The sequence below is a fragment of the Pelodiscus sinensis genome, chromosome 1 (assembly GCF_049634645.1).
Source record: "Pelodiscus sinensis isolate JC-2024 chromosome 1, ASM4963464v1, whole genome shotgun sequence".
In the NCBI taxonomy this organism is placed as follows: Eukaryota; Metazoa; Chordata; order Testudines; family Trionychidae; genus Pelodiscus; species Pelodiscus sinensis.
Genome location: NC_134711.1, coordinates 289936695 through 289963766, shown reverse-complemented (window position 1 = coordinate 289963766; position 27072 = coordinate 289936695). Strand labels below are relative to the sequence as shown.

The 27072-nt window shown below is 45.2% G+C and overlaps 1 protein-coding gene across 2 annotated transcripts; it reads left to right on the top strand.

The window, feature by feature from the left end:
• The first annotated feature begins 217 nt into the window (after window positions 1–217).
• On the top strand, window positions 218–18907 carry EBPL (EBP like). Of its 2 annotated transcripts, none has more exons than XM_075919074.1 (4): window positions 218–572; window positions 9215–9284; window positions 11486–11624; window positions 18406–18907. In XM_075919074.1, the coding sequence occupies exons 1-4, from the start codon at window positions 387–389 to the stop codon at window positions 18644–18646; spliced, it is 636 nt and encodes a 211-aa protein (XP_075775189.1). In that variant the 5' UTR covers window positions 218–386; the 3' UTR covers window positions 18647–18907. The 2 variants fall into 2 exon arrangements, with proteins under 2 accessions (XP_075775189.1, XP_075775190.1); XM_075919075.1 differs by lacking the exon at window positions 218–572 and adding an exon at window positions 746–1084.
• Window positions 18908–27072: the final 8165 nt, after the last annotated feature.

Genomic DNA, 27072 nt, shown 5'->3' with positions numbered 1-27072 from the left:
TTACTCAGGGATGGCCACAGGGGCAGCCTGATTCTCTCTGGCCGCGGTGTCCTGTTGCAGCTCCCAGCCCCCCAAAGCAACAACACGCTCTAGGAGCTCTGTGACTTTCCTTTTTCTTTAGGCTTGAGTTAGCGATTCCCAAACCAACCTGCGGGAGCCACCTCCCATCCAGAGCAGCTGGAGGGTGCCCCTAACTCTACCCCCGCCCCCATGTGTCCGTGCTGCGGGAGCCACAAATTTCAGTCCCTCTCCCCGCCTCGGCGGGCTGCTAGGAACCCCCCGCCCGTGTCCGCCGCACGCTGGCCAGTCCCCGCCCCTGGCGCGCCCGCTCCGTGGCTGGAGGGAGGGGGCGACGAGGGGAGCCGTGGCCGCCAGGTGAGCGCGGCATGGCCAGGCGCGGGGCCGCAGCTACCCAGCTGCTGAGCGCGGCGGCGGCGGGCTCGTTGGCCGTGTGCGCGGTGCAGCTGGGCCTGGCCTGGGCGCTAGGCCGGAGGCTGGGCCGGGGCTGCTCCCCGCCGGATCGCCGGGTGCTGAGCTGGCTCTGCTACGACGTGCTGGTGCATTGCGCGCTGGTGAGCGGGCTCGGGGAGGTTGGGAAGGGCCGGGGCCGAGTGGGGCTGCGGGAGCGGAAGAGGCCGGGCGCTCTGGGGTGTGGGGCTGGTAAGAAGGAGGCGCTGCAGAGAGGAAGGGGGGGGGGCGGCTTCTTTTACATGCTGTGAACCAGCCCCTCCCGCCCCCCACCCCATAAAACACCGCTGCGCTCCCCGCGCCCAATGCATCCCCATTTCCCCGCTCCCCTAGCGAACTGCTCTGGGCACGGACGCTGCTTCCCGCTCTGGCTGGCGCATATTGCAGCCGTTGCCGCAGGCAGATCATTCCCATTATTAGAGGGCCCGGCCCCTTGCCATTGAGTCCGCTCTGCAAGAGCTTGGAAACATCATGGTTTGCTGCTGGGCTTGCCAATCCTGTCTCTTGAGTCTCTGAGGCTTCAGGTCGGATTTGCTCAGTTTTCTACTTTGAAATGCTTCGTTCTGCAGAAGCCACTTCGCTGCGTCCCTTCAGCAAGCTGCCCTGCACCATACAGGTGTGTGCGTGGCGGAAAGCTGCTGCGGTTTTTCTTCAGGAGAAGATTAAGATCACCTCCAACCTTGTTAGGGCTTTGTAGCTGCTCTGTTCGTTTCAAGCAGGGCTGGACCGCGCCATTCCAGCGCCCTGGGCAGACAGGTTAATTGCTCCCCAGGTTGGGGAAGGGTGCATGCCTGGCCCTGCTGGTGCATGGGAGAGAGTGCATGCGCTGCCTCCCCTCCCCTGCCCAGCGTGTGGGGGAGGGCATGCGGAGCTGGTGGCAGCAGGACACACGTGCCTGGCTCGGCCCAGCCCAGCTACCACTGATGGTGTGCCACCCCGGGCGGGCCAAGCCTGGCCGTGCAGGGCCCCACGGCCGTGGGGGGAAGGGCGCTGCGCGGGTTAACATGGCCCCCACCCCGGGCGGCCGCTGCAGGGTGGCTGCTGGGAGCTGCTGCAGCCCGTGATCTGGGGGTCAGGTGCACGGTGCCTGATGGCAGCTGTAAGGGGCACTGTGCACCCCTTACAGCTGCCATCAGGCGCCCCCCCCATAGGTTTGCGCCCCATGCCGCTGCCCAGCTAGCCCATGCCTTAATCCGACCCTGGTTTCAAATCAAAGTCAGAATGATATGTTTAATTGACTAGAAGAACTTCTAAAGAGCTCTGTGTTTCTCTCAGTTCACCCACAGAAAGATTACTACTTCACTTGATGTTACAAAGAAATCCTAGCACTTGTTGAAATGTAGAGGGTAGCTGAAAACACTTGATTCAGACTAGTTCTTGAACCCAGCCAAACACTGAAAAAAATCACTGTGTTTGAGATCTGGATAGGTTTGCCAGGTGTTAGGTATTGAACTGGACATTCTGGTATTTGGACTTTGTGTCTGATAAATAAATTGAGAAAATAGCGACATATAAATGTCTATATTTTCTAATTAAGTTTTTCTGCTTTCCCTGGGCCTGGCTTGGTGCCCACATGCAGCAATTAAAGGGACCGACCGCATTTCGGCCCAGATCTCCCTGGTTACTCCGCAGCTTTTTTTTTTTGCTCAACAAATTTCTATAAAATTTTTGTCCGGCATTTTCTTGAAACCATCTGGCAACCTTAGATACGGACCATATGTCTCTATCGAAACTTCCTTCTGTTTTTTTCTTGTCTCAGGAAATCAGAATGTTATATTCAGCTCTTTTATCATGTCTGCAACATCAGCCAAAACACACACAATCAGTTTCTTTGTGCTTCTCTCACAAACCATGACTTGCGCCACTAAGTCCTGAGCAGGCCCAGGAAGGGTGGGGGCAGTTGCTCTGGGACCCAGTGATTCTAAAGGGCCTGGGGCTCCCAGCCACCGCCACTACTGCAGCAGTAGCCAGAGCTCCAGCCCTTGAGAATCTCTGCTGGAGCACTGTAGTGCACTCCAGAGCCCTGCACTGTATGCTCCAGCTGGCACTGAGGCCTTCATCCCCCTCCCCACCCTCCCAAAAGGGTACCTGTAGATGGGAGGCTTGGGTGGGGCTAGGGATGAGGGATTCAGAATGCAGGGTGCCCCTGGAGAGAGGACAACCCTAGCCCTCTTTCACCATAACAGCTTGGGAGTGGATGAAAAGCACCTGTCCATGGCTGCTGGAGTGGGCACAGCTGGGGGACAGAGACAAAAACAAATTAGCTCGAATCCATAGTAAATATCTGTCCCTTTCTCCACCCTTGCCCCCTGCTGGCCCAGTTTCCTGATTCCCATCTCTAGCCTCTTGCTGCCCCTTTGTGGTCATTATACAGTATAACTGTCCCTGCTAGCAGAGCCCTCCCTTTCTGTGAGAAACAATTGCATGCCAGGAAAATCCCATTGTACTGGCACAACCAAACCCTTATCTTGCTTTAAGTTATGGTAAGCAGGAGCCACATACCAAATTTTGTGGTCTTAGCTTTTACCATTTAGAAGGAGTTCTTGAACAGACAGACTCACTCACAGACAAACACTCTCAAAATGTAGTAGATAAACAAAATCTTAAATTTCATCAAGAGGCCAATGGGCAGCCAACACAGTATCATGCTCCCCTTGTCAATGAAAGCCCATTCAGTAAGTCAGCTGCTGCATTTTGAGCCTGTTTCAGTCTCCAAATGGTTTTCAAGTATTGCACAATGCAAGAGTCTAATCATGAGGTAGCAAAAGCCTAGATAACTATTACAAAGTCTGTATCCAAAAGGACAGGTCAGAACCACCAAGCAAGACACAGATGGCAAAATGCTGACTGGGTTATTGCTGTAATGCTGTTGACATACAGCAACTTAGGGTGTGTCTAAAACCATCCCTAAATTGTGAACCTAGTGCCCTAGAAGGACCACTTTTATGGGTCATTCCCTGTGGACCTCCAGACAGCACACTAATTTATAATTACTATTTCATTAGTAATCCCCTGAAATCTATCTCATTCCCTTCCCCTCATTCCTCTTTCTTATGTGCCCTCGGAGCCTCTCCACATCTTGGATTGTTTTGTCAGCTGCCAAAGGGATTGAGCGGATAAATATGATAGACTGCATCTTCATATTGCTCTCTGCTTCTCAGCTCAATGCTGTCACAATGGCAGTCCTTACCAGCTGCAGCAAATTAAATCTTTGGATGGCACACAGTAAACCTCCTTGCCCCATTTTGTGTGAATGGAGACAGTACTGTATGAGATGTGTTGACAGGAATGGTAAATAAACTATTTGATATATATGACCTGGATCCTTGCTGGTCTGATGCTAAAGCACACATAAGGGGCCACCTGTCATCTTATATGGTATGTCTGTCTATCATATCCAATGATGACGTCATGGCAGTTTGTGTCCTCTTGTATGGTAGCCTAGGCCCTGAATTCCTTCCCTCATTTCTCCCAATACAAAACCAGTCTGTTAATTAGAGTGATATGTTTAAAATGCCAGTGATTTTTCTGTGCTACTAGAAATTTAATATTGAGAGCTGGTGTTTTTCATTGATTTTGTTTCACAGACAGTGCCAGTGGCAGCATATAAATACAATGTACCAAAGTGAAACAGCTAGATTTGTTTTAATGAGACAAAGTGGGCAATGGATTGACATGGTTATGTTGGGGTACATGCACCACACTACCTCTGCAGGGATTAATGTGAGCCTGAAAGGCCAGGTAACCCATCTAGTTGCACTTAGAGGGTGGGCCACAGTTAATTAAAACCCAGCTGAGGAAGGAGTTGGGTGATGACTATAAAGAAAGGAAGTTGGGGGCAAATGGAAGCTGTACAGAGAAACTCTATATAGAGAGTGGAGAATCTAGGAGGGTAAAGGAGAAAGCCTAGGTAGAGAGTTGGCCCTGGGATTCTTCCCTGAGTAGAGCAGTCTTTAGACAGAGCAGCAGGGGAGGTGGATCAGGCTGCAATGATGTACAATTCTGATAAAAAGGCACGGTGTGGCAGGGAGAGAAACCTGGCAGGTGTGTGTGGGAGGAACAGAGCAAGGGAATCTAAGGGTACGTCTAGACTACATGCCTCTGTCGCCAGAGGCATGTAGATTAGGCTACCAGGCATAAGAAAATGAAGCGGCGATTTAAATAATCACCACTTCATTTACATTTACATGGCTGCCGCGCTGAGCCGACAAACAGCTAATCAGCTGTTTGTCGGCTCAGCGCGGTAGTCTGGACGCACAGGGGTCGACATCAAAGACATTTGTCGACCACCCAGGTATGCCTCCTGGGATGAGGTATACCTGGGTGGTCGACAAATGCCTTTGATGTCGACCCCCGTGCGTCCAGACTACCGCGCTGAGCCGACAACCAGCTGATCAGCTGTTTGTCGGCTCAGCGCGGCAGCCATGTAAATTTAAATGAAGTGGCGATTATTTAAATCGCCGCTTCATTTTCCTATGCCTGGTAGCCTAATCTACATGCCTCTGGCGACAGAGGCATGTAGTCTAGACGTACCCTAAGACATGAAAGGCCCAGCCTGAGGAGAGAAGAGGTTGGCTTAAGTTTTTGCTTTTGGATTGGGATCTGTTGTGGGATACAAGTGGAAAGACTTGCCAGTCCTGGCTCTGAAAAAAGGATGAATGTACAGAGGCTGTGGGAAAGACCTGCTGACAGGCTATGGTAGGAAGAAGTCCAGGGAGGCAGCAAAAGGGAGTCAGACTGAGCAGACCTTGGCTAGAATCCACTGTAGTGGGAGGGTTAGAGTTCTGCTTCCAGCTACTGGTGAGGTGACAGGAAGCCCCTGAGATGGGGATAAGCTCAACTGAGAACCCTGAGTGGAGAGTGTGATGACCATAGGGCTGAAGACCTTTGGTAAGGATTGTTGTTGGGTTCTTTATAACCCCCAAAGGGTTAGAACTACAGTGTGAAGTGGCCAGAGAGCCAAGTTGCAAGAAGAGGCAGACCCCCACAGAAGTGGAGCAAGTCCTAGAAGTGAAGGTGCAGCTACGCCATGCCCTAGCCACAAGGGGATGCACCAGCAGTACCAACCATTCTTCTATTGTCCTTTCCAGTTCTAATCATTTTATTGTGGCTCGAGTTTTGGAATGTGATTTAACAATACTAAAATGTCACTAACATATCAATGGAAAAATATTTAGCCCTGTGGGTTTTAAAGATATTAGGAGGGCAGGGCTATATGTTACTTATATATGCACTAGGGACTAATAACGCTTCATTTTAAGTAGAATAGCTTGCTTGCTCGGTTGTGCTAATTGGCCTAGTCCTTGCTTTTAAATGTTTATAACCCTAACCCATTGTTTTTCTGGAATCGTTGTTTATTCTGTGTTTGTGCAGTTTTGCTAATGGGTGCAGCTGCTGCACAGAATCATATTTAAAGATTGGAGTCCTTGGGAATAGGAACCTCAGTTCATGGGGGGCTTTACCATGTCACCAAAAATTAAAGACCAGGTCTGTGAACTTTACTGACTGGATTTCTTATCAAAAAGACTAAACTAAACAAACAAATCTATATCTGGTCTCCATCACTGTAGCACCTGAGCAGCTCATTTGAGAATCCGCTAAAAAATCCCAAACCTTAATGATAAATTTGAAATATACTGAAATTGCACAAAAAACTTCCTATATCAAAGCTGATAGGTGAATGAGCATTTTGTCCTTTTACAACAAGAGTAATCCAGCTGTATTCTACATGTTGTGTTTTTTTGTCTTTACTGTTGTGTACATGGGTTTCCCTTTGCTGCTTTCCTACTTGTTATGTTCATATGGACGGACAGAAAGTTGGCCATGACGAGTCAGAGAGTGCTGCTCTGCGTTAGATTTGGTGACTTCCTGTTCTTGACCCTGTGACTTTCTTTGCTTACTTTTCCTTTTCTGCAGCAGCTGTATGAAGAACTATTGCTGATGCAGTTGTGCTTCTCCATACCACTTTGTCATTCACTCCCCATTCCTTGCAAGAGGATGGAACAATACTGTGCAAAGAGATTGGGAGGCCAGGGTGGATCCAGGGCCCAGAATGGAAAATTGTGCATCCTCATATGATTGAGTTACAAATCCAGTACATCTTTCCACATCTGTCATGATGCAGTCATGTGTGCTGGGTGGGAGGGGGGGTTGTTTGTTTTAAACAATCCTAATGAAGGATTCTTTCAATTCTAGAAAACCTTCTTTAATCCAGCCCAGTTTGGTAAATCATTATATGTGTTCTTCTGTGACGGTTGTTCAGTGCCTTCTGATTTTAGGATGAACTGGTGGTATCACTGTAGTTCCTAGTGCACAGGTATCACAAAATGAACACTTCATCAGTAAGTATGTTAAAATGCATTTATTAAGGAGACCCTTGCCCCACCCCATCCCCTCAATGCTGCCTCTATATTAGAGGCAGGAGCATTGCGGGGGGGGAGGGGGAGCGTGGACAGGCAGGAGCTGGTATGCACAGGGAGCCACCTCTTCCCTGTGTAAAAGTGTAACCAGGAGCACCAGTTCCCACCTGCCCCTCCTACTCCTCCCCTGCATGTAACTGTGAAGGTTAACCAGTGATTCGTCAGAGAATAGAAGATAAATGAACTATCCATTCTGATCTAGAGGTGATCCCTCAGAGCCAGGGTAACAGCATGCTGGTACCACTCTGAAAAGAAGCCTGCTGTTCTGGTATCTGCCCTGTACTGCTCTGGGCAGACAACCTGGAACTTTGCCCAATACTACATTTGATAGAACAATTTACTGTTCTCTCTTTTTGGTGTTCTCTCCAGAAGGGGTGCCATGGTGTTCCCTGATCTTGTAGTCATCAGTACGAGCCCCTGCCACCTCAGAGCTTTTTATTCAAGTACATTGGTACTAGTCCTAGCCACTGGACTTAGCCCTCACCAGAACTGATTATTCTTAGAATTGACACATGGGGTATCTTTTTTTAAACTTTAACTAGAATGAGGTCAGGCAGTAGTTCATACCCTTCATGCTGTTAGTGCAAGGACAGAATTGAGAACAACTTTATATTTTCAGGCAGATTTCATAGGGTGTTTGTTTTTCTTTGCTTTCACAGTCTTTGATTGTCTTGCATAGAGGTTGGACTTGCTCTGTCCCAAATGAGGGAATTTGCCCGATCAGGGGAGGTCCCCTGCCACAAGCTTCCCAGGACATTGCCCCTTCCTCCAGCTGGCTCTGCTCTAGCTCTGCTGCTACAGGGCTTGGGCTTGATTCCAGCTCACTGCTACCAGCCAGCTGGGCCTCTCCAGGGATGGAGCTCCCTAGCCACCATGGCCCTACTTCTATCCCGTGGGATCAGGGCTCCACAGCTGCTGCTGTGCCCAGTCGGGGCTTCCCCAGGACCAGGCTCTGCAGCTGCCACACTGAGTTGGGGCTCTGTGACTGCCCTGTTGTGCCATGCCCAGCTGGCACTCCCTGGAACGGGGCTTGCCGGTCCTGCTGCTGCCGCTCCTCCCCCGGGACGGGCCTCAATGGTCCCAATGGTGGGGCTCCCCACCACTGGACTCCTGACCAGCTTGCACCCCCGGGTGTGGGGTTCTCTGGTCCAGCAACATCCATAATCCTGCCAGACCATAGATGTTGCTGAACCAGAGAGTCCTGGATTTAGGAGGTTCATCCTGTACTTATGTTCTGTAACTTTCCTTTCACTCCCCTATCACTGTTCTCACAAGCTTTGCCTGGCTTATTATAAAACATTCCTGGCTAACAGTTAACCATATTGTCAGGACTTTTCTGACTCCTGTCAGATCTCTCTTCCTTTCCTCACCTACTGAATGTTTATAGAAAACTCTGATGTTTTCTGACTGAAGCTATGATATAAGTGTAAGATTATATTTATTATGGACTCTTGATCTTGGGAAAGTGGCTTCTGTAGCCTGTTCAGATTTGCCATTTTAAATGTCTTGGTTCTGATGTCTCATTTGTTGCATACCCATAGGCTACGTCTACACTGGCCCCTTTTCCGGAAGGGGCATGTTAATTTCAGCCATCGTAGTAGGGAAATGCGCGGGGGATTTAAATATCCCCCGCGGCATTTAAATAAAAATGTCCGCCGCTTTTTTCCGGCTTTTAGAAAAGCCGGAAAAGAGCGTCTACACTGGCCCCGATTCTCCGGAAAAAGCGCCCTTTTCCGGAGGATCTTATTCCTACTTCGAAGTAGGAATAAGATCCTCCGGAAAAGGGCGCTTTTTCCGGAGAATCGGGGCCAGTGTAGACGCTCTTTTCCGGCTTTTCTAAAAGCCGGAAAAAAGCGGCGGACATTTTTATTTAAATGCCGCGGGGGATATTTAAATCCCCCGCGCATTTCCCTACTACGATGGCTGAAATTAACATGCCCCTTCCGGAAAAGGGGCCAGTGTAGACGAGCCCATAGTGTATTTGTGTATTTGCATGGGGGGGGGGAGGAGTTATGTGTATGAGGAATAAGGGAGAAAAGTGTGGAGAGTAGACCTAAAATAAAATAAGGCAGCTGACACTTTACAACTCAAAATGGTCATATTTTTAAAGGATTACTTTAATGCATGTATACAATTATTTGAAAGGCATGTGCAGTATGTGGCGCTGCTGAGAAGTTTATACACAGGATTTCTATATTTATGAATAGTTTCCTTATCTAATCTATGACATTCCTAGAATGTCCTATACCATATTCTCAGTGTTAATATGGATGTTGTCATGCCTGGTTGAAATTATAATACATTCCTGCCTTGTTTTTCTCTCTCAGGAGGGCCCCTTTGTGTACCTGTCTTTAATAGGAACAGTGGCAGAGTCAGACAACATATTTGCCTCTTTGTGTAAGTATAGTTTTCATGTTATGCCAGCAGGAATATTTGTCAGATGTTGGCACAAGGATCTGTAGGGTGCATATGTGGCCCCATCAGACACTGGTGGCCAAAGAATCCAATTTCATTTACATGGGGCATGCACATCAAGAGTGGAATTCCCGTGGACAGTCACTCAAAGAACAATTGTTCATTTTAATGTGTTGGAAAGACTTTGAGGAACCAGAGTCTCCTGCTAATTTATCTCCAAATTTGATTTACTTTATGTCCCAATGGCAGCTTGGGGGAGTGTCCTTTTTAGTCCAAATTATCTGTTCCCAAAACCAAAACTTGGCAACCGCTCTCTGCCTTTGAGAAAGTAAGGAAAACCAAGTAAGGAAAAAACAACATTACTAAAGTTTAATGCAATTATACCATAGCCTGTGAGTTTCCTTTGTGGTACGTTTGTTCTGCCTGTGATGACTTACAAGTGGCTAACAACACATTGCTGGAGCAATATCTTTGAAGAGATTAACTTGTTTTAGCTGATATGCATTTGCTTGTTAGTTTAATGAAGAGAGCAACATAAATTCTGATTTCAGATACTCTCCCACCGAGATGAAGTTTAAAGCTGACGTTTTGGGAATGTAATGCATCACATTTTCTTGATATTTGTTCTTACTGTAAAGAAGTCTTGTTAGTTAAAATGCAGCATTTATGACCCTTATAATAGGGTTATAGAACAAAATGGCAAATTCAGTTTTTAACCTTTAGTTTGTTTTGATAAAGGGTCTCATTCAGTCATTTTTGTGCTCCCAAAATGCATTGCTTAGAATAGAAATCCTGGGTGCACAGAGAATGCAGGATTGAGACCTACAAGGACTATAACTATTTTATTTTAAAAACCATTCACACTTGGGGCATCTGTAGTATGTTTGAAAACAAACTCAGATATGGTAGAGGTTTTGCAGTGCTATTTTTGTGCATTGGTGTTTGCATAGTTAACAAGCATACTATAACATGAACTGATAAAGCTGAATCATTGACCATGTGAAACTAATACAAACCTCTACATCAAACAGCGTTCGTGAACTCGTCTATCATTCTAACTTAATACAGTAAAACTCCAATTGTCTGGCATGCAATGCTCCAGCACTCCTGATAGTCCGGCACCAACTGGAACCCAGAAGTGCTCTGGCCAGCCAGACAATTGGAGCTGCTCTGCCCCCAGCTTCCCCAAGTCCGCTGCTGCTGAAACTGACCAGCGGCTGACTTAGGGAAGCCGGAGGCAGAGCAGCTGGGGTGCTGCCGTGTTGGTCCCGTAGCGCCACCCTCTCCCATGCAGCGCAGTTCCCCGCTGACACTTCCCCCTCCCCCCACCTCAGACCCCTCATAGCCCCCCTTCCAATATTCCGGCATATCTGATAATCTGGCACCCCCTGGGTCCTAAAGGTGCTGGATTATCGAAAGTTTACTGTACAGACTGTCACTTAAGGACAGCTTGACTTGACTTTTGTTTCTTTAAAGATTATTCTCTTCCCTCATGATGCCTTAATGTGTTATATTATTAAATATTGAATCCTATTTATTGAATATCGTTTCCATTATTAGAAACTTCTGCATCTATCCACTGAAATATTTCTATGGCTTTCATCACCGTGATGCCTGAGAATCTGCCCCTTCAATTCTGGAGGAAATAATTTCTCTGTCAGTTATGATAACTGAATTTGTCTGTATACATACAAAAATGTGCAGTCCATTTGCCGCTACTACTTTATTTAAATGTTGATTATTTATGGTTGTAAACTAGAAAGCAAGTCCAATTCTTCCCTCATTTAATATAGCTAGCAGGCTGTGCAGGCGTAACTGAGATCAGAATTTGACTCCTCTTAGCCAGAAACGCTATAGTAAGAGTAATTTGAAGGTGGGGGGAAAATAGCTGAGTTCTAGAAATTAATCTCTAGGATTTGTCTAATCGCTATTATCTCCATTGGTTAACAAGCTTTTTCATTTTCCTCTTGTGTACTTTACCGGTGCTGTCTTTAATCCTAAAGTCTTTTTCTAGATATGTGTGTGTGGGGGGGGGTCCTCAATAGAAGTTACTTGATGAACGTGGACACATTCTTCCAGCAGTGCAGGGAAGCAGTACTTTCTATTCTCCCACCCACTAAGGAGTTACCTGTTCAAATTGATTATCTCAGTGATGGAATTAACTGTTATCTTTAATTGTTTAGGGAAAGAATATGGAAGAGCAGATGCAAGGTGGCTTTATTCCGATCCAACCATTGTGTCTCTGGAAATACTAACTGTTGTTTTAGATAGTCTTCTAGCACTGATCCTCATTTATGCCATTATCAAAGAGAAGTACTATAGGTAAGTGCTGTTAGAAATTGGACAATTACTTGGTGCAAAGTACATACATAGAAGAGGTTCTTGCATCAGTATGTTGGCTGGAGAAAGGCATATTGCAGAAAACTAGGATCTGAAATAACTTTTGGGCTTTTTGAAGGGAAGCCTTTAAGCTGTAGAAGTCTGGAACACCAGAGAATATTATGAGAGATGACATTCAAGTGTGCCGCTTTGTGTACTGTGCAAAAAGTTGCTTAATATGTTTCCAGTGAGTATTTCAGGAACAATAGTAGCAGTGGGCAGCCATGTCCTACTAACTTTAAGGTCACTCAGTGCTGTAGCACCTGCAAGAGCAAAGCCTGCAGTACCTAGATGAGTACCTTTTGCTGATTTGAGAGGATTGTAGAACAGTTACCTCTGCCTGAAACCACTTTGGGAGCAGAAATTCTTTCACCTCTAGGAACATATAGACAGCAATTTTAACTCCCAGATCTACAAAGAGATCCTAACTATAGTGTCGTTTAAACAATGTACTGTCTTAAAAAAAAAGGGGGGGGGAGGCATTTATTTTGAGTCCCATGTGGACAGAGAGAGAGAGGAAGCTGCAAAAACTCAAGTGTGAAAAAGGAGTAGTTTTATTCTTACCAGCTATTATCAATGTTTCAGTTCATAGCTGTTCCTTGGAGCTACCTGCTATTCCCTATCCTAGTCAGTGATCCCTATTCTAAGAGGAGGCGATCTGCTTTTTGAAGGAAAACCCAGGCCTTTTGTCTTTCCAAATACTGTCCTCTCCTGTGTGGGAATGTAGATCTGTTAGTGTCATTATACTTTGGTTTGGGGTATGCGCAGTCTTGTTTTTCTTAGCCTTGCTTGTTGGAGTACAGAAATTGGTGGTTTTTCTTCTAGTGCTTATCCCTGTGTATTCCACACATGCACTCCATGCTCCCAAGATCAGAGAATCAGCAAGTTGTGTCCCATTGGTGCACTCGTGTGCCCTGGTGATCCTTGTGCTCAGTACCAAGATAGAAGGAGAGGTATGGACTGATGGTCTCTCCAGTCCAGTTCCTTCTGACCACCGCATGGCCTGAGTCAGAATCCTCTCTATCTGAAGCAACTTCATCATCTTCTTACCTTCAGTCATATTGTAAATATTTCTTAGAATTGTGCTGGTTTTAGTGGTTTTCTTTAGTTTAGTATAGTATAGAGTAGAGTACAGAGGCTTTTAGTTAGTATAGAGTAGTTTTTCCCTACCTCAGGGCCCTTTCCCGTTCACCACCATACCCTCAGGAGAAGATCTGTGCCCAGAGTTCTTAAACCCCAGAATTATCTCCACGTCAAGTTCCTTCTCTGCCAGCGATAGCCATCAACACTGTCTTTACTGCTTGGGAAGACTTATGTCTCTTCTGCATTCAACTTCTGCTGCTCCTTCCCTACCCAAAAGGAAGAGGGAGAAGATTTCCAATTGAGAGTGCACCTCTTGGAAAAAGTCAAGAAACCCCAATGAGATCTAGGCTGGAAGGGCATTTCTGTACATTGGCCTCAGTCTGGGAGCAGCATCCTTCTGAGCATGATCTCTGGAACAGAGGCCAAGTCTGTAAAGCCTAAAGGCTCATTGTCTCAAGCCTTTCATTAGACTAAGGGGCACTCTCACAGACTCAAAATCAGATCCACTTCCGGATCTGCTCACAAAAAAAGGATCCCTCCTTGACTCCTTCCAAACTGGGCAAGTCCTCAGGCTATGGTCCTAAAGATTTGGGCCAGCTTAAATCTCCTGACCATAAGGAAGATAAGGTGAGCAGGAGCAGCTCTCTATTAATACCAACTTCGGTGCCAACCAGCAAGCCACAGAATCACACCACACTCTCAGCGAGGTATTTCCCTAGTGCTCAAAGCTCTCTGGCAGACAATCTCAGCAGATATGTCTTCACAGGCCACAAGTGAGAGATGCAAAGTTCAGTCCTGAACAAAACCGTTATACAATGAGGAACACCCTCAGCATTTCTCACTTCTGCTAACTCAGGGAAATAGTGGGATCAGACATCTCAACCCAGACTCTCTGCACCTCATAGGCTGGAATTTAAGATAGGCATCACATGTAGCAAGATAACCTGTTATTTTAAGAGACAGCAGGGCTATGTCTACACTCGCGGCTTCTTGCGCGAGTAATATGCAAATGAGGCTAAACATGGAATATCGCTGAGCCTCATTTGCATACCTAATGAGCCACCGTTTTTTTCAGAAGAGGCTCTTGCGCAAGAAGGAGCGTCTACACTGCCCCTTCTTACGCAAGAAAAACCCTCTGGCACAATGCCGTTAATGCCATTCTTCCTGAAAAGTAATAGGTGTAACGGCATTGTGCCAGAGGGTTTTTCTTGCACAAGAAGGGGCATTGTAGATGCTCCTTCTTGCGCAAGAGCCTCTTCTGAAAAAAATGGAAGCTCATTAGGTATGCAAATGAGGCTCAGCGATATTCCACACTTAGCCTCATTTGCATATTACTCGTGCAAGAAGCCGCGAGTGTAGACATAGCCCAGGTGTTCCTGCTATTTCAGACTGCCTCCTCACTTTCAACATGTCAGGCCTTTCTATTAGCTTGTTTTAGGTCCACCTAGCAGCAATTAGTGCCATCCGCTCTCTGGTAAATGGCTGTTTTAGTTTTACTCACTTTGTAACCACTACATTAACATAAGAAAAGCCTTACTGGGTCAGATCAAAATTCCATCCGACCCAATATCATGTATTTCAACAGTGGCCAATGCCAGGTGCCCCAGAGGGAATGAACAGAACAGGAAATCATCAAATGATCCCCTCCCCTGTCACCCATTCCCAGCTTCTGAAGCTAGGGACACTATTCCTACCAAGTTCCTGTAGGGTCTCACTAAGACCTTCCCATCAGTAGTGCAACTCCAAAATCTCATCCTCTTACTAATTACCAGAACACCCTTTGAACCGCTGTCTGTGTTCTCAGTGTCCCATCTGTCTGTGAAGGTTGCCGTTCCTGTCACTATCACATCAGCCAGGAGGGTGAGTGAAGTGGTAGCACTCACGGCCAACCCGCTATGCCCCAAATTCCAAAGGAAAGGGTTTCCTTCTGCCCACAATTCACCCCTAAACAGCACCAGCTTTAGGAAGTGTGGGGCCCAATTCGAACAGTTTCGACAGGGCTCCGGCAGCCAGGATTTTTTGTTAAATCCCCAGCTACAGGGCAGAGTCATGTCCCGCCAAACCCCTGCGCGTGCCTGCCCCAGGGCCAAACCCCGGGGCCGACCACCCCCCCTCCCTCCCGCAGCACAGGGAAACCCCTGCTCTCGACTCACCCCTCCTGCAGTGCAGGGAAGCCACCGTGCTCCTCCTCCGGGGCCCACGCCCCCGCCTGCAGTGCACCCGACACGCCACAGAGCTGTGGGAAGGGAGCAGCCAGCACACTTCCGGAACCCCCGGAAGTGGTGCGAAGCTGCAGGCAGGACTTCCGTCCAACCCGCGGGAAGCCGGCACTACGCTGGAGGTAGGTAGTGGGGCTTCTCAGGGGTGGGGAGAAATGGGGGGGTGGGAGGGCTCAAACACCTCGCAATCAACTGGTTGAGGCCTCACGATCGACCGGTTGGTGACCACAGCCTGAGGGCACGGGGCCCAATTTGGGGGGAAATTGGCTTAAAGCCAGCCATGCCCCTAAAGGTAACTTCCATCTATCAGCCAGCTCATTTACCATATTCTCTCCAAAACCCTATGCTTCCAATGAGGAGAGGAGGCTTTTTCTCCTTCCATGTCAGACAAAGCTTTTAAGTTTTACCTACAAAGAACAAAACCCATTAGAAGAGCACCTGGGCTATTCATCCCTGTAACAGAGTGATGATGAGGACAAATATTATCTGCTCAGAATCTAAGGCTACGTCTACACTGGTACCCTTTTCTGGAAATGCTTAAAACGGAACAGTTTTCCGTTATAAGTATTTCCGGGAAAAGCGTGTCTACATTGGCAGGATGCTTTTCCGGAAAAGCGTCCGTGGCCAATGTAGACGCACTTTTCCGCAAAAAAGCCCTGATCGTCATTTTCGCGATCTGAGCTTTTTTGCGGAAAAGACTACTGGGCTGTCTACACTGGCCCTTTTCCGGAACAGTTTTTCCGGAAAAGGACTTTTGCCCGAACGGGAGCAGCATAGTTTTTCCGGAAAAACACAATTTTACATTAGATCGTCATTGCTTTTCCGGAAAAGCAAGCGGCCAGTGTAGACAGCTGGCAAGTTATTCCGGAAAAGCGGCTAGTGTAGACACAGCCTAAGTGTATCTCTGGCTGCATCATTGCCGCTGTCTGCCCAGCTCCTTCCCCCAAATGGGATTGGGGCCCATTTCTCTAGACCACAGGCAACCTCTTTGGCATTTCTTCGAGAAGTACTGTAACAAGTCATGATTCACTGCTGCGGCACCTCCTGGTCACTCGGGGAAATTAGCTCTTCGGTCTTGGAGCACCCTCTGCTGGCCGCTGCCTCACCTTCAGTTACCTGTCTCCTGCACTGCTTCCTGCCCCTGGTGCCCCTTCCTCATTGGACTGCCCTGTGGCAGTGCTCCCGCACTTGGGGGTTCTCTTCCAGCCCCCTATTCCTGCCTTGCCTCAGTGACCCACTGCCAGTCATCATCGAGCCTCTGCCTCAAGGGCAAACTGCAGTCTGAATTTCAGAGGGGTAGCCGTGTTAGTCTGAATCTGCAAAAGCGACGAAGAGTCCTGTGGCACCTTATAGACTAACTGAAGTGTAGGAGCATAAGCTTTCGTGGGCAAAGACCCACTTCGTCAGATGCAGTCTGAAATGGCCACTTGTCAGTGGCAAGTATGTGAACCTGCTGTCTCCCTGCAGCTCTAGTACCTTCAGGTCTTGTCCCAGGCCCAGCAGCCTGGGAGTGGTGTCAGACCAGAGCTCCCCAGCACTACTCTGTCTCAGGAAGCCTCTGTAGCTTCCCTGGCAGCCAGGTCCCTTCTGCTCCACAGCTGGAGTAAGAGCATGTTCTCCTCCACTCCAGGAGCCCTAATTTATACAGCCCCACCTGGGCACTAATTGGCTGCCATATGCCACAGCTGCTGTCTCCACAGCCACAATTCTCTCCCAGGGCTGGGTTTAACCCTTGGAACAGCCAGTGCTGGGCAGCTGCCCTATCACAAGTACCTACATTGGACATATCTAGGGCAGCTACCAAGTGTTCCATCCACACTTTCATGAAGGATTACAGTTTTGTCCAAGCGACGAGGAGTCCTGTGGCACCTTATAGACTAACTGAAGTGTAGGAGCATAAGCTTTCGTGGGCAAAGACCCACTTTGTCAGTTGCATGTCTTTTGTCCAAGACACTGCCACAGACGCTGCCACTGGGCCAGTGATGTTATAGTCTATAGACCTCTACACTGCCCACATTCCTGCACCTCCCTCCTATTTAAGTACTGTTTACCAGTCATAGTCACCCACAGGTGGCATATGCAAAGGGACCAGCATTCCAAGAATAAATAGAGGTTACTTCTATTGAACTTCCAGTTACAGGTGTTTGGTCCCTATCTGCCCTCTATGCCATCTGCTTCATTTCACATCACATATAAGTTTGTGGTAGAGAAGGAACTTGAGAAATGATCAGTCTCCACCTGCCCTGGTATGTTTGGTACTGAGTACAAGAAATACCAAGGTGCAGGCATAGACCAATGAACACTACTTGCTAGTTTTTTGGTCTCAGGCACATGGAGCCCATGAGTACTCACATGTGGAATGCTGATAGGGATCATACATCTTGAAAAACCTCCAAGTACAGGCAGGTAACCTCCATTTTCTTTTTAAAATCTTGTCATATTTGAAAGTGATTTCACTAAGAAAAATAAACACACATGAATCTATATGTACACTCTGGCACCTTGAATTAGGTACAAACCATTGAAAAACTTCTGTTTGCCAGTCAGTGTGTCCTATCTACATGACAAATTCAACGATGTTATGAAACCTGATTATCACACGGCTGTGTCCTGATGTTAAAAAAATGCTTATTTTGTATGGAATCTAAATGTGGTTCTTCATTCTAGATAGAAGGAGAAACAGGGGCTTAAGTGGCTTTGGTAAATTAAGCATATTCCATCCACATATGGTGGCTTAGTAAACTATAATGTTGCTTGTCTTGATTAGCAGATTAAAAAATAAGCAGGTTAAGTTGTACAGGTTAAAAAGTGCTCTGTCTGGCAAGCAGAATGATTGCAGTATTCACCACACATGGGATGTGCGTAGGGATGAGCCCTTGAAGAAGAAAGCTATAATTATAATGGAGGTTCTTCAAGATGGTTGGTCCTAATCTCTATAATAGTGAAGCATTATAAGCACTAGGATAGTGGCCAAAAGTTTGTTGACAATGTTTTTCTATGTGTAAAATGTTGTTTTGTTGAAATCAAAATATTTCTTAGAAGAATATAGGGTTTGACAAAAAAATTCATACAGAAAGTTTCTCAGATCTAGGATAGAATTTTTGTTCAAAATTGGAGAGACACGCCCCTGAAAAAAACCTGTCCTTATATGAGAATCAGATTCATGTCCCTGCTCTAGTTAATTCAGAGCAGGGACCTGTCTCTCCCATGTTCCAGTTGAGTCCCTTAATCACTGGATGATTAGCTAGTCTGAGGTGAGTTTCGTGATTGTTTTGTGGAGAAAAAATTTCAAAGGTCTTTCATTCTGCATCAGAACTAAACTTTCAAAACCTTGAAAATGATGTGTGAAACAGAATGAGTTTCTGGATAGCACTAATTTTTATTGCTGTTGCCTAATTGTTTTTTCTTATTCCTCTTTACAGGCATTTCATACAGATTACATTGTGTGTTTGTGAATTATATGGTGGGTGGATGACATTCTGCCCAGACTGGCTCATTGGAAGTCCTAACCTAAATACCAGTAACTGGCTTTATCTCTGGGTCTATCTGGTATTTTTTAATGGCATATGGATAGTGATTCCTGGACTTTTACTGTGGCAGTCCTGGTTAGGACTTAAGCAAATGTATCATGAAAACTCAAATACTAAAAAGAAGATTAGATGAAGATAAGCCCACATCATTAACCCGATTAACTGAGAGATTTAAATTGTGAGTGCAAGCAGCATTATTGTTTTTTTGCAGACACACAATCAACTGATTATTTTGTTCATCTTTGTAAATCACACACAAATTTTGTTGTATTTCAGGCTGATCTTTTCTTAAGAGGAGTAAAATAATGTACATAATAAAGTATACAAAAGTACTCAGAGCAATTGCCGTATTAGTACACTGCATACAATAATAAACAATATATTTTATAACAAAGTAGAGTGCAGATCTTTTTCTTTTATCGCTCATCAAAAGAAAAAAAAATCTTATCCCACTGTAATTCTTTAGCCAGCTGAAGCAAACAAGCAGTGAAATAATCAAGTTGGCTCTAAATCCGGATCCCACAGCCCTGTTCATCCTTCAATCCCAAATATCAAAGTCCAGTGTTTCATTTAGATCCGAAGCCGATTGTTTTGCAAACGTTGAGGCTCTTAGCAACAAGTTTCTGCTTATATGGTGTAGTATTAGTAATGCAATATGTCTGCTTAAGGTATTAAATCTGTGCCTCCAAAGAGTTTTATGATAAACATCCTCTGCCTTTCCTTCCCTCCCTCTCGCCCCCCATATATCCAAAAATGTCCATTTCACAATTTGAACAGACTTGACTGGCTCCAGGATTTGCTTCTGAATGTTGACGCTGCATATGTGACTTTACATTGGATTAAACATTTCAGATGCTAGTGAAATTTTAGCTACTTTGCTTTCCTAAAATGTTTCCTCTATTTGATTTTTGTCAGTTTCATGTTCATAGATTAATTCACAAACTGTGCAGATAAAGTAAGCAGCAGATTTTTTTTTATGCAACTTGTGACTTAATATTCCATATGCTTTATGAAAATATGCCCGAGAGATGAATGTGTCATAAGTGAGATATGCTTTCTGCAAACAGGCTCATGTAACAACGTATCACTGGAAAGGTTATAAGTTACTGACTGTGAGTATCCTATTTGAATGCATGTATCATTCTTATACAGAAAGTTAAGAATATTGACCTGTGTATCTGTATTATATATTTTCTGCTTTGGGTCATTCCTGTTGCTTGTATTTCGGGGACTACAATGAAAAAGCCAGTGCTAATGTCCCATTAGCAAGAGACAAACTTAAAGGCTATGTCTAGACTGCCCCCGCTTGAGCAAAAATATGCAAATGAGTCAGTGTAGAATATTGCTGTTCCTCATTTGCATAATTAACAAGGCTCCGTTTTTGCACAAAAGCCTCTTGAGCAAAAATGGAGCCTCATTAATTATGCAAATGAGGCACAGCGATATTCCACACTTCGCCTCATTTCCATATTTTTGGTGCAAGAGGGGGCAGTCTAGACATAGCCAAAGAGTTTAGATTTCCTGCAAGCCTGTTGGGTCAGTCTGTGAAGAATGGCTGCAGGGGCCCTACAGAGACATGTGACCCATCTTGAATTCTGTACATTTCCACAAGTGGGCGCGGGGGACTCAAACAAAGGTTTGCCACCTTATGAGCATTCTATATAAGATGGAGGAAGAAAACAATAAGTGTCGCCAACTGGCTTTGCCACTGCCTCCCCATCCCAAAAGGATATATGAAAATACCTGAGAATAAGAGACTGGACTGCTGCTGATCCAAGCTGGAAAGATTTCTCTGATCTGTGAAAGAATCTGCCTAGAACAATATTCAGGATGAAAAATATTAATTGTAGCCAATTTCTTCATTAAAGATAGCAAGGGTGTTCTATTTATTTACTGAAGTGATCTTCTTTGTTCTATTTGTTGCCACTTATAACCATTTAAAATCTACCTTGTTCTTTTAGTTAACAAACTTTTCTTGTTTATAACTCAGTTTATGTAATTTCTAACAGGGGAGGGCGAGAAGCCATGTTTTCCTTCCTTTACATTGAGGAAGGAGGAAAACTTCATTTAACTTTGTGTTTGTACCCCAAGAGGGTGTGTGAATATCTGAATGCTGGAGTAAATCCCTTTAACTGAGGCCTCCTAGAGCTGATCTCGGTCTGTATCTGAAGCTGAGCGTGGCCTTCTCTGATGGTTTGGCTAGAGGAGGCTGGAGAGCCTGGCACAGCAAGACCACAGAAAAGGGGGTTTATTAAAAATGGCCGCTTTTTTTTTCTGAACAGCTTTTCCCTGGGGGCTTTTTTTTTTACCCTCAACAAAAAAAAATCCTTGGGGTGTTCCCCATTAAAAAAAATCGTTTAGTGTCCCTTGGTCTTAAAAAGTTTAAGAAACAGTGCTCTAGGGTTTTACCTGCTTATCTTTTTCCTTCTCAGGAAAGAAAATAGGGTATGATATCTGTACATTGGTTACAGGAGACTAATAGGGGGCTTTGCTGTGAGCCCCAGGGAAAGGGGAGCATTTTATTACAGTGCTCCAGAATGTGTCTGGGGAAACTGAGGCAGGACAAACCCCAAGTGCAGCTGTGCTGCCTGGCTTACAGGGAGATTGAGTCAAAGCTAGTCCATTGCCTGCCCTTGCAAGTCCACCTGTATTGCTAGTGCAGTGGCTCTGCTGAGGCTGTATTTCCCTGCTCAGACCAGCAGAATGGCCCCCCCAAAAAAGAAACATCAATCCACTGAGCATTCTTTGTTGCAATATTTTTAAATCACTGATAGGGTGGGCTTTTTGTTTTGTTTTCAGTTACTTTTAGACCACATTTCTCTTTAACATATGGTATGTTTGGTCCTGACACTTGAACAGATTAACTTGTGATTTCCAGAAAAGGATTATTTTTGGAATCCCAGGCAATATTTACAGTGCATGTAATTTAACTGCCATCCCAACACAATTTTTAGTCAAGTTCCACTAACTGAGCTAACTGCATCTTTGATCTCTCCTGCTCTCCCTGCAGGAGCCCCCTCCAGTTTCCAACCATCTCTCTCAAGGTGGGAGCCTGTGATTCCCGTCCTCTGGGCTGCTATGCCCTGTTACTAGCCATGATTTCCTCAGCAGGGCTGACTTATGTGTAGTGCCCGCGTTTCTGCTCTTCAGGAGCTATGACCAGTAATAGCCTATGGCCAAACGGCCTTCTCAAAGCTCTGTATTGTTTGTTTTGAATCAAAGCATTTCAAAGAAAAACATAATGATAGCCAGTCTGTAGGCATGCCTGCCTTTCCCTAGAGCAGTGGTCCCCAACCTTTTGGGGCTGCTGGGCCATCGGGGGTGGGGGCCACACCTGCGCCAGGGCCCGGGGCACGAGAATGGCTCGGTCTGGCCCTGGTCACTAGGCGGGTGCACATAAATGCCCCGGTGGGCGCCATGGCACCCGTGGGCACCGCGGTTGAGGACCACTGCCCTAGGGCTCGCCACCTCCTGGAAGCTGCAGAAGGGCCCATCTCCTTCAGATGGTGAAGGACTTGTCTGTGTCCATGCCAGTCTGTTCCCCATACAAACAGCTCACTTACAGCTCCCTATCCCTCTCTCCAAAGAGCCTTTGTAACAATTTCTCAGTTCCCAGCCCTGGCAAAAAGTCTCTTTGGGCTGGAGCCTGCAAGTGGCATCTTCCCTGCAAATAGCTTGACCATTGTCTTGTAATTGCACCCTAAATATGTGTTTGGGAGGCTACTTATCTAGGTTCAGAAAAGAGCAACAAAAATGATTAGGGGTTTGGAACAGGTCCCACATGAAGAGAGATTAAAAAGACTTGGACTTTTCAGCTTAGAAGAAAGGAGATGAATGGGGAATATGATACAGGTCTATAAAATCATGCCTAGTGTGGAAAAAGTGAATAAGGAAAAGTTATTTACTCATTCCCACAACATAAGAACTAGGAGTCACCAAATGAAATTAATAGGCAGAAGGTTTAAAACAAACAAAAGGAGGTTTTTCTTCACTCAGTGCATTGTCAACCTGTGGAACTCCTTGCCTGAGGATGTGGTGAAGACTAGGACTTTAACAGGGTTCAAAAAAGAGCTGGATAGATTCATGGAGGTTAGGTCCATCAATGGCTAGGATGGGTAAGAGTGGTGTCCTTAGACTCTGTTTGTAAATGGGTGACAGAAGAGGGATCACATGAGGATTACCTGTTGTGTTCCCTCTCTCTGGGGCATTTGGTATTGGCCACTATCGGAAGACAGGATACTGGGCTAGATGAACCTTTGGTCTGACCCAGCATGGCCGTTCTTATGTAGATCAATTTTGTGGCTTTCCTGGGGTGGGGGAGTTTCCAATAGCATCCTCTTAAGAGAGATTGATACATTGATATGAGAGAGGCTTGTAACTTAATATAGCTACACAGTTTCTATCTCACTAACCAGATACCTACAGTATTAATAAAATTATTATACACTAGGGGTGCGTCTTTTGCGCAAAAACTTGCCAGCTGTCTACACTGGCCGCTTGAATTTGCGCAAAAGCAGTGACTTTGTAATGTACAAAATCAGTGCTTCTTGTGCAAATACTTTCACGCTCCCGCTCAGGAAAAAGCCTTCTTGCGCAATAATACTTGCTCAAGAGGGCCAGTGTAAACAAGGAAGAACTGTTTTGCGCAAAAAAGCTCCGATGGCTAAAATGGCGATCGGGGCTTTCTTGCACAAAGTCGTGTCTAGACTTTTGCGCAGAAGCATCCGTGCCAATCTAGATGCGCTTTTGCAGAAATACTTAACGGAAAACCTTTTCCGTTAAAAGTATTTCCGCAAAATCATGCCAGTCTAGACGCAGCCTAGTAGTCCTAAATTTCAACCACCACTGCCACTCTCAAATAAGAATAAAAATACTCTGTGATGCTCTACTAGAAATGGTTTTCTACTATAGAGAATTATTGACTTAACTGGGTTTCAGCATATTATAAACTCTGGGAGGTGGTGGAGGATTGTTTGTTTAAAAAATAATATGATCTGTGAAGCATTCAACAAAATAGTTCATTAAAGTTTTGCTTTTTTAAAAAAGCAACTAAAATAATTCAGACTATTCCTAAAAGTGGAAAAAATAACTCTCAAATTCAGGTATACACTGAACAATTTTATAGTGTCCCTTATAAAGAGCATTTCTGGTGTGGGAGAAGAAGGATTTTTAAAGTGCGAGGTGGTAGAAGTGACTCAGTATTTTCAAAGGAGGAAGGGTTCCAAACAGATGGTGCTGCGTGTGTGAAAGAGCAATTCCACACACTGCAATACCATGGGGAATTGAGAAGAGAAGGGGAAAGCACAGAGGCCAAGACTGAGGAGCAGAGAGAATAAATAAGAAGCAGGTAGAGAGAGTCAGAGGCAGAATGGAGAGCATTAATTTCAGCGTCAAAGAACAGGGAAGCGAGAGAAACTACGTGGTCCTTTCTAAATGCTATATAGCTGATGCTTCATTCTCTGTGCATTATGCATTTGCCCTAACATTCAAACAAACACCCTAGCCACAAGGTGAGATTTATGAGCTGCACATAGAACCTCTTAATGCTAATTTTTTGGACTCCCCAAACACTCTAATATATACAAAGATAGTAATACACCCTGCCTGTTTATGGCTGAGGATGGCTATCACTAAAAGCCACAATGTGGAAGGTATTTGAAGTGCACCAGATAATTTACTGATCCTACAAAACCCAGGAACTAGCTGCATATGCTTGAGCTGTATCTCCTGATATCTCACATAGTAACTATTTTAATATGTACAAGCATCTCCTGAAATTTCTTTAATTATGGACATTCCAGTCGATAACAGAGTGGACAAAACTATGGTGGTAATTACCACTGGACCAATTAGTTTGCTATTGACAGAGCCATCCTGTCTATAGGACAAAATGCTTTTGAGGTGCCCTGTCAGGTGCCCCAATCGTGCTACGGACAGGAGAGAACCTGGGGGATTATGGGGACCTGGTGTGGCAGCAGCAAGGTTCTTCTCCCCTTCTCCCTTTCATCACATGGGCACTGGGAGCCACAATGGCCCAGCAGCCTGCACCGTGCTGCCCTCCTGGCCTGCTGTGCATGGCTTCTCAATGGCAGGGAGAAACAGCACCTGGCTCCAGAGCTCTCCACTTCTTGCCACTGCAAAGAAATGAGGCACAGTGGGCCAGGATGGCACAGAGGGGTAGAGCAGGCGCCTGGGCTGCTCTGTCTCCTGACACCTAAGTGGTGAGTGGGAGACAGGACTCATGGAAGGGGAGTAGCAAGGGCAGAGACTGCAGTAGGGGAGTTGCCTCAGCTCCCACATCTAGGACACTTGTGGGGGGGAGTGGTTGCCCCAGGCCCTGAGTCCCCCTCTGAAGGGCCCTGGCTGTTCACATCAAGATGTGAAAGCTCTTGAGCCTATAGGGTTTTCTACCTTTGATCTTATGGGGCTCCAGGAATAGTTCTATACCTTTGGTGGAGCTGCCTGAGTCCACCACAAAGTGTTACGCATTCACCTCTGTCTATCAGGTAAGCTGTGACATTTTGAAATGTCCAGCTAAATGATGTTCTGAAGGGAAAAAAAGAATGTCAGTAAATGATATGAAGTGATAATGGCTTAGTAAAGGATTTCGTGACAGAAAGGGTGAATTCCAGTAATGTTCCCAAAATTGTAATAGGCTGTTGGACAGAAAAAGGAACCTGGAGTTATGATGTCTTCAGAACTTCTAAATTTAGAAAATAAGACAGACTGACAAGGCAGTGGAGGTTTAGCAAACAGGTTTTGGAAGGTAATTCCACCCATAAGTGAATGCATACAGAAGGTGCAGAGGTGGGAATAGGAGAAGCAAATGTAGTCGAGGGTGTCAAGTTTCCTGCCATTTGCAGAGCAGATGGGAAGGGTGGGAATGTGACAAGAGATAAGGTCAGAGATGTAGGTGGAACAGAGTTGATTAGGGTTATGAATAATCAATAGAAACAGCAGATAGTACTGGACACTGAGAGGATGGATTAATTGGAGATACTGGGGAGGGGAGTCTTCACATTAATTATTTTTATGAGGTGGTAATGGTAGCAATCAAGAATTGCAGTCACTTTTTCTGAAATTTCAGTTAATTTTGACTAAAATCCATTTAGAGGTAGATGATATACTGACTGTAAAGATTCAGAGTCCTGGAACTATTTTAATTCAGTCCTTATGCACTGAATTTAATAATCCTGTGAAAAACAGAATGGTAAGTATTTTCAATATATTTAATAGAATTAAAAGCACTTCAATTAATCATTTAGTCCCATATAACTGCATGTGTTATTTAGCAAGCTGAAGCTTGAAAACCACAAGGAATAAGAACTTTTCATGGTAATAATTATTGTAAATTGTCATATTTCTGCTAAAGGAAAAAATATTATTTCCTAAAGTAAATAATTGCTGATACCCCCTGAAACTATTATTTTGTTTGTTTTTAATCTAACAAGGAGATAATCTACAGTTCAGAATACAAGTCTAAGGAGAAGGCAACAAAATAACCTAGTCAGATGGTACTTATATTTCAACTCCACGAATTTCATGGTAATGATATTTTAATAACTTTGGTAAACTGGGTAATTATCTAATAAAATTGCCTATCGCTTAAAATAGCAACCAATTTTACTGCCTATAGATGATAATTACAATAATGTTTAGATAAAGGCTCAAACCTTCTCCATTTTAAGTCAGTAGGTGCTTTGATAATGAGGCCTGAGATGCCATAGAGGTGGGCACAGTAAAACACCCAGCAGAAGCAGGATCTGATATTTAATGCACTTTTCCATTGCAAGGGAAAATGCGTAGAACAAAAGCAGTCTATGTTGCCACTCGGGCATGTTATGAGCCAACACACTGTAGAAACATTCAAGCAGTGGTATAAATCAGCTCAACAATAGGAATGAGAGGTCTCAAGAAACAACTCTGTTCCCAGAAAATGAGACTAACAAGTCCCATGACATCCTCCAAGACAGGAGACACTGTCAAGTCACTGCCTAGAGGGAAGTGAGAGTTTTTTCTGTAAACAGGATGTTGATAAATCAGTTTAAGATGCTTAAGGTCCCCACTGCTGGAAAAAGAAATCTGCCTCCCTCTCACATGTGGATTTATATAGTCAATCAATGTGCCTTCTTCAAAACCTGTTCCTGCTTCCAGTGGCTTCAGCACAAGCCAGTTTGCAAACAGCCTCCCACTCCCCCTGTTTTTTAAACATTCATCTATGAGAACTTACAATTTTTCTTTAGTCACCCAAAAAAAAAGAGGAATTCTGTAAAGTTGGATTTAACATGCATAGCAAAGGCCAGAACATTGAGAAGAGAGTGACTTTGTCTTTGAGCTGCTGTCAACCAGTCTGTAATTCACAATGTTGGGTCTGAAGTAATGGGGTGGTCTGTGCCTAGTGCATGGTAGGGCATTGCATACCATCAGTGCTGCAATATCCAAGTGCCAGCAGGTGAATTCAGGGTTGTGTTTTGGCTTAATAATGAGATACTAAGACTTTTACTGTACTTAGGACATGGATTCAAACACAGTCGACATGAGTACTTGGAAAGGTAAGTC

Coding starts and splice junctions, on each gene's coding strand:
- EBPL (XM_075919074.1), top strand. CDS start 387: ATGGCCAGGCGCGGGGCCGCAGCTACCCAGCTGCTGAGCGCGGCGGCG. Junction 573..9,214: donor TGCTGGTGCATTGCGCGCTG/GTGAGCGGGCTC, acceptor TTTCTCTCTCAG/GAGGGCCCCTTTGTGTACCT. Junction 11,625..18,405: donor ATCAAAGAGAAGTACTATAG/GTAAGTGCTGTT, acceptor TCCTCTTTACAG/GCATTTCATACAGATTACAT.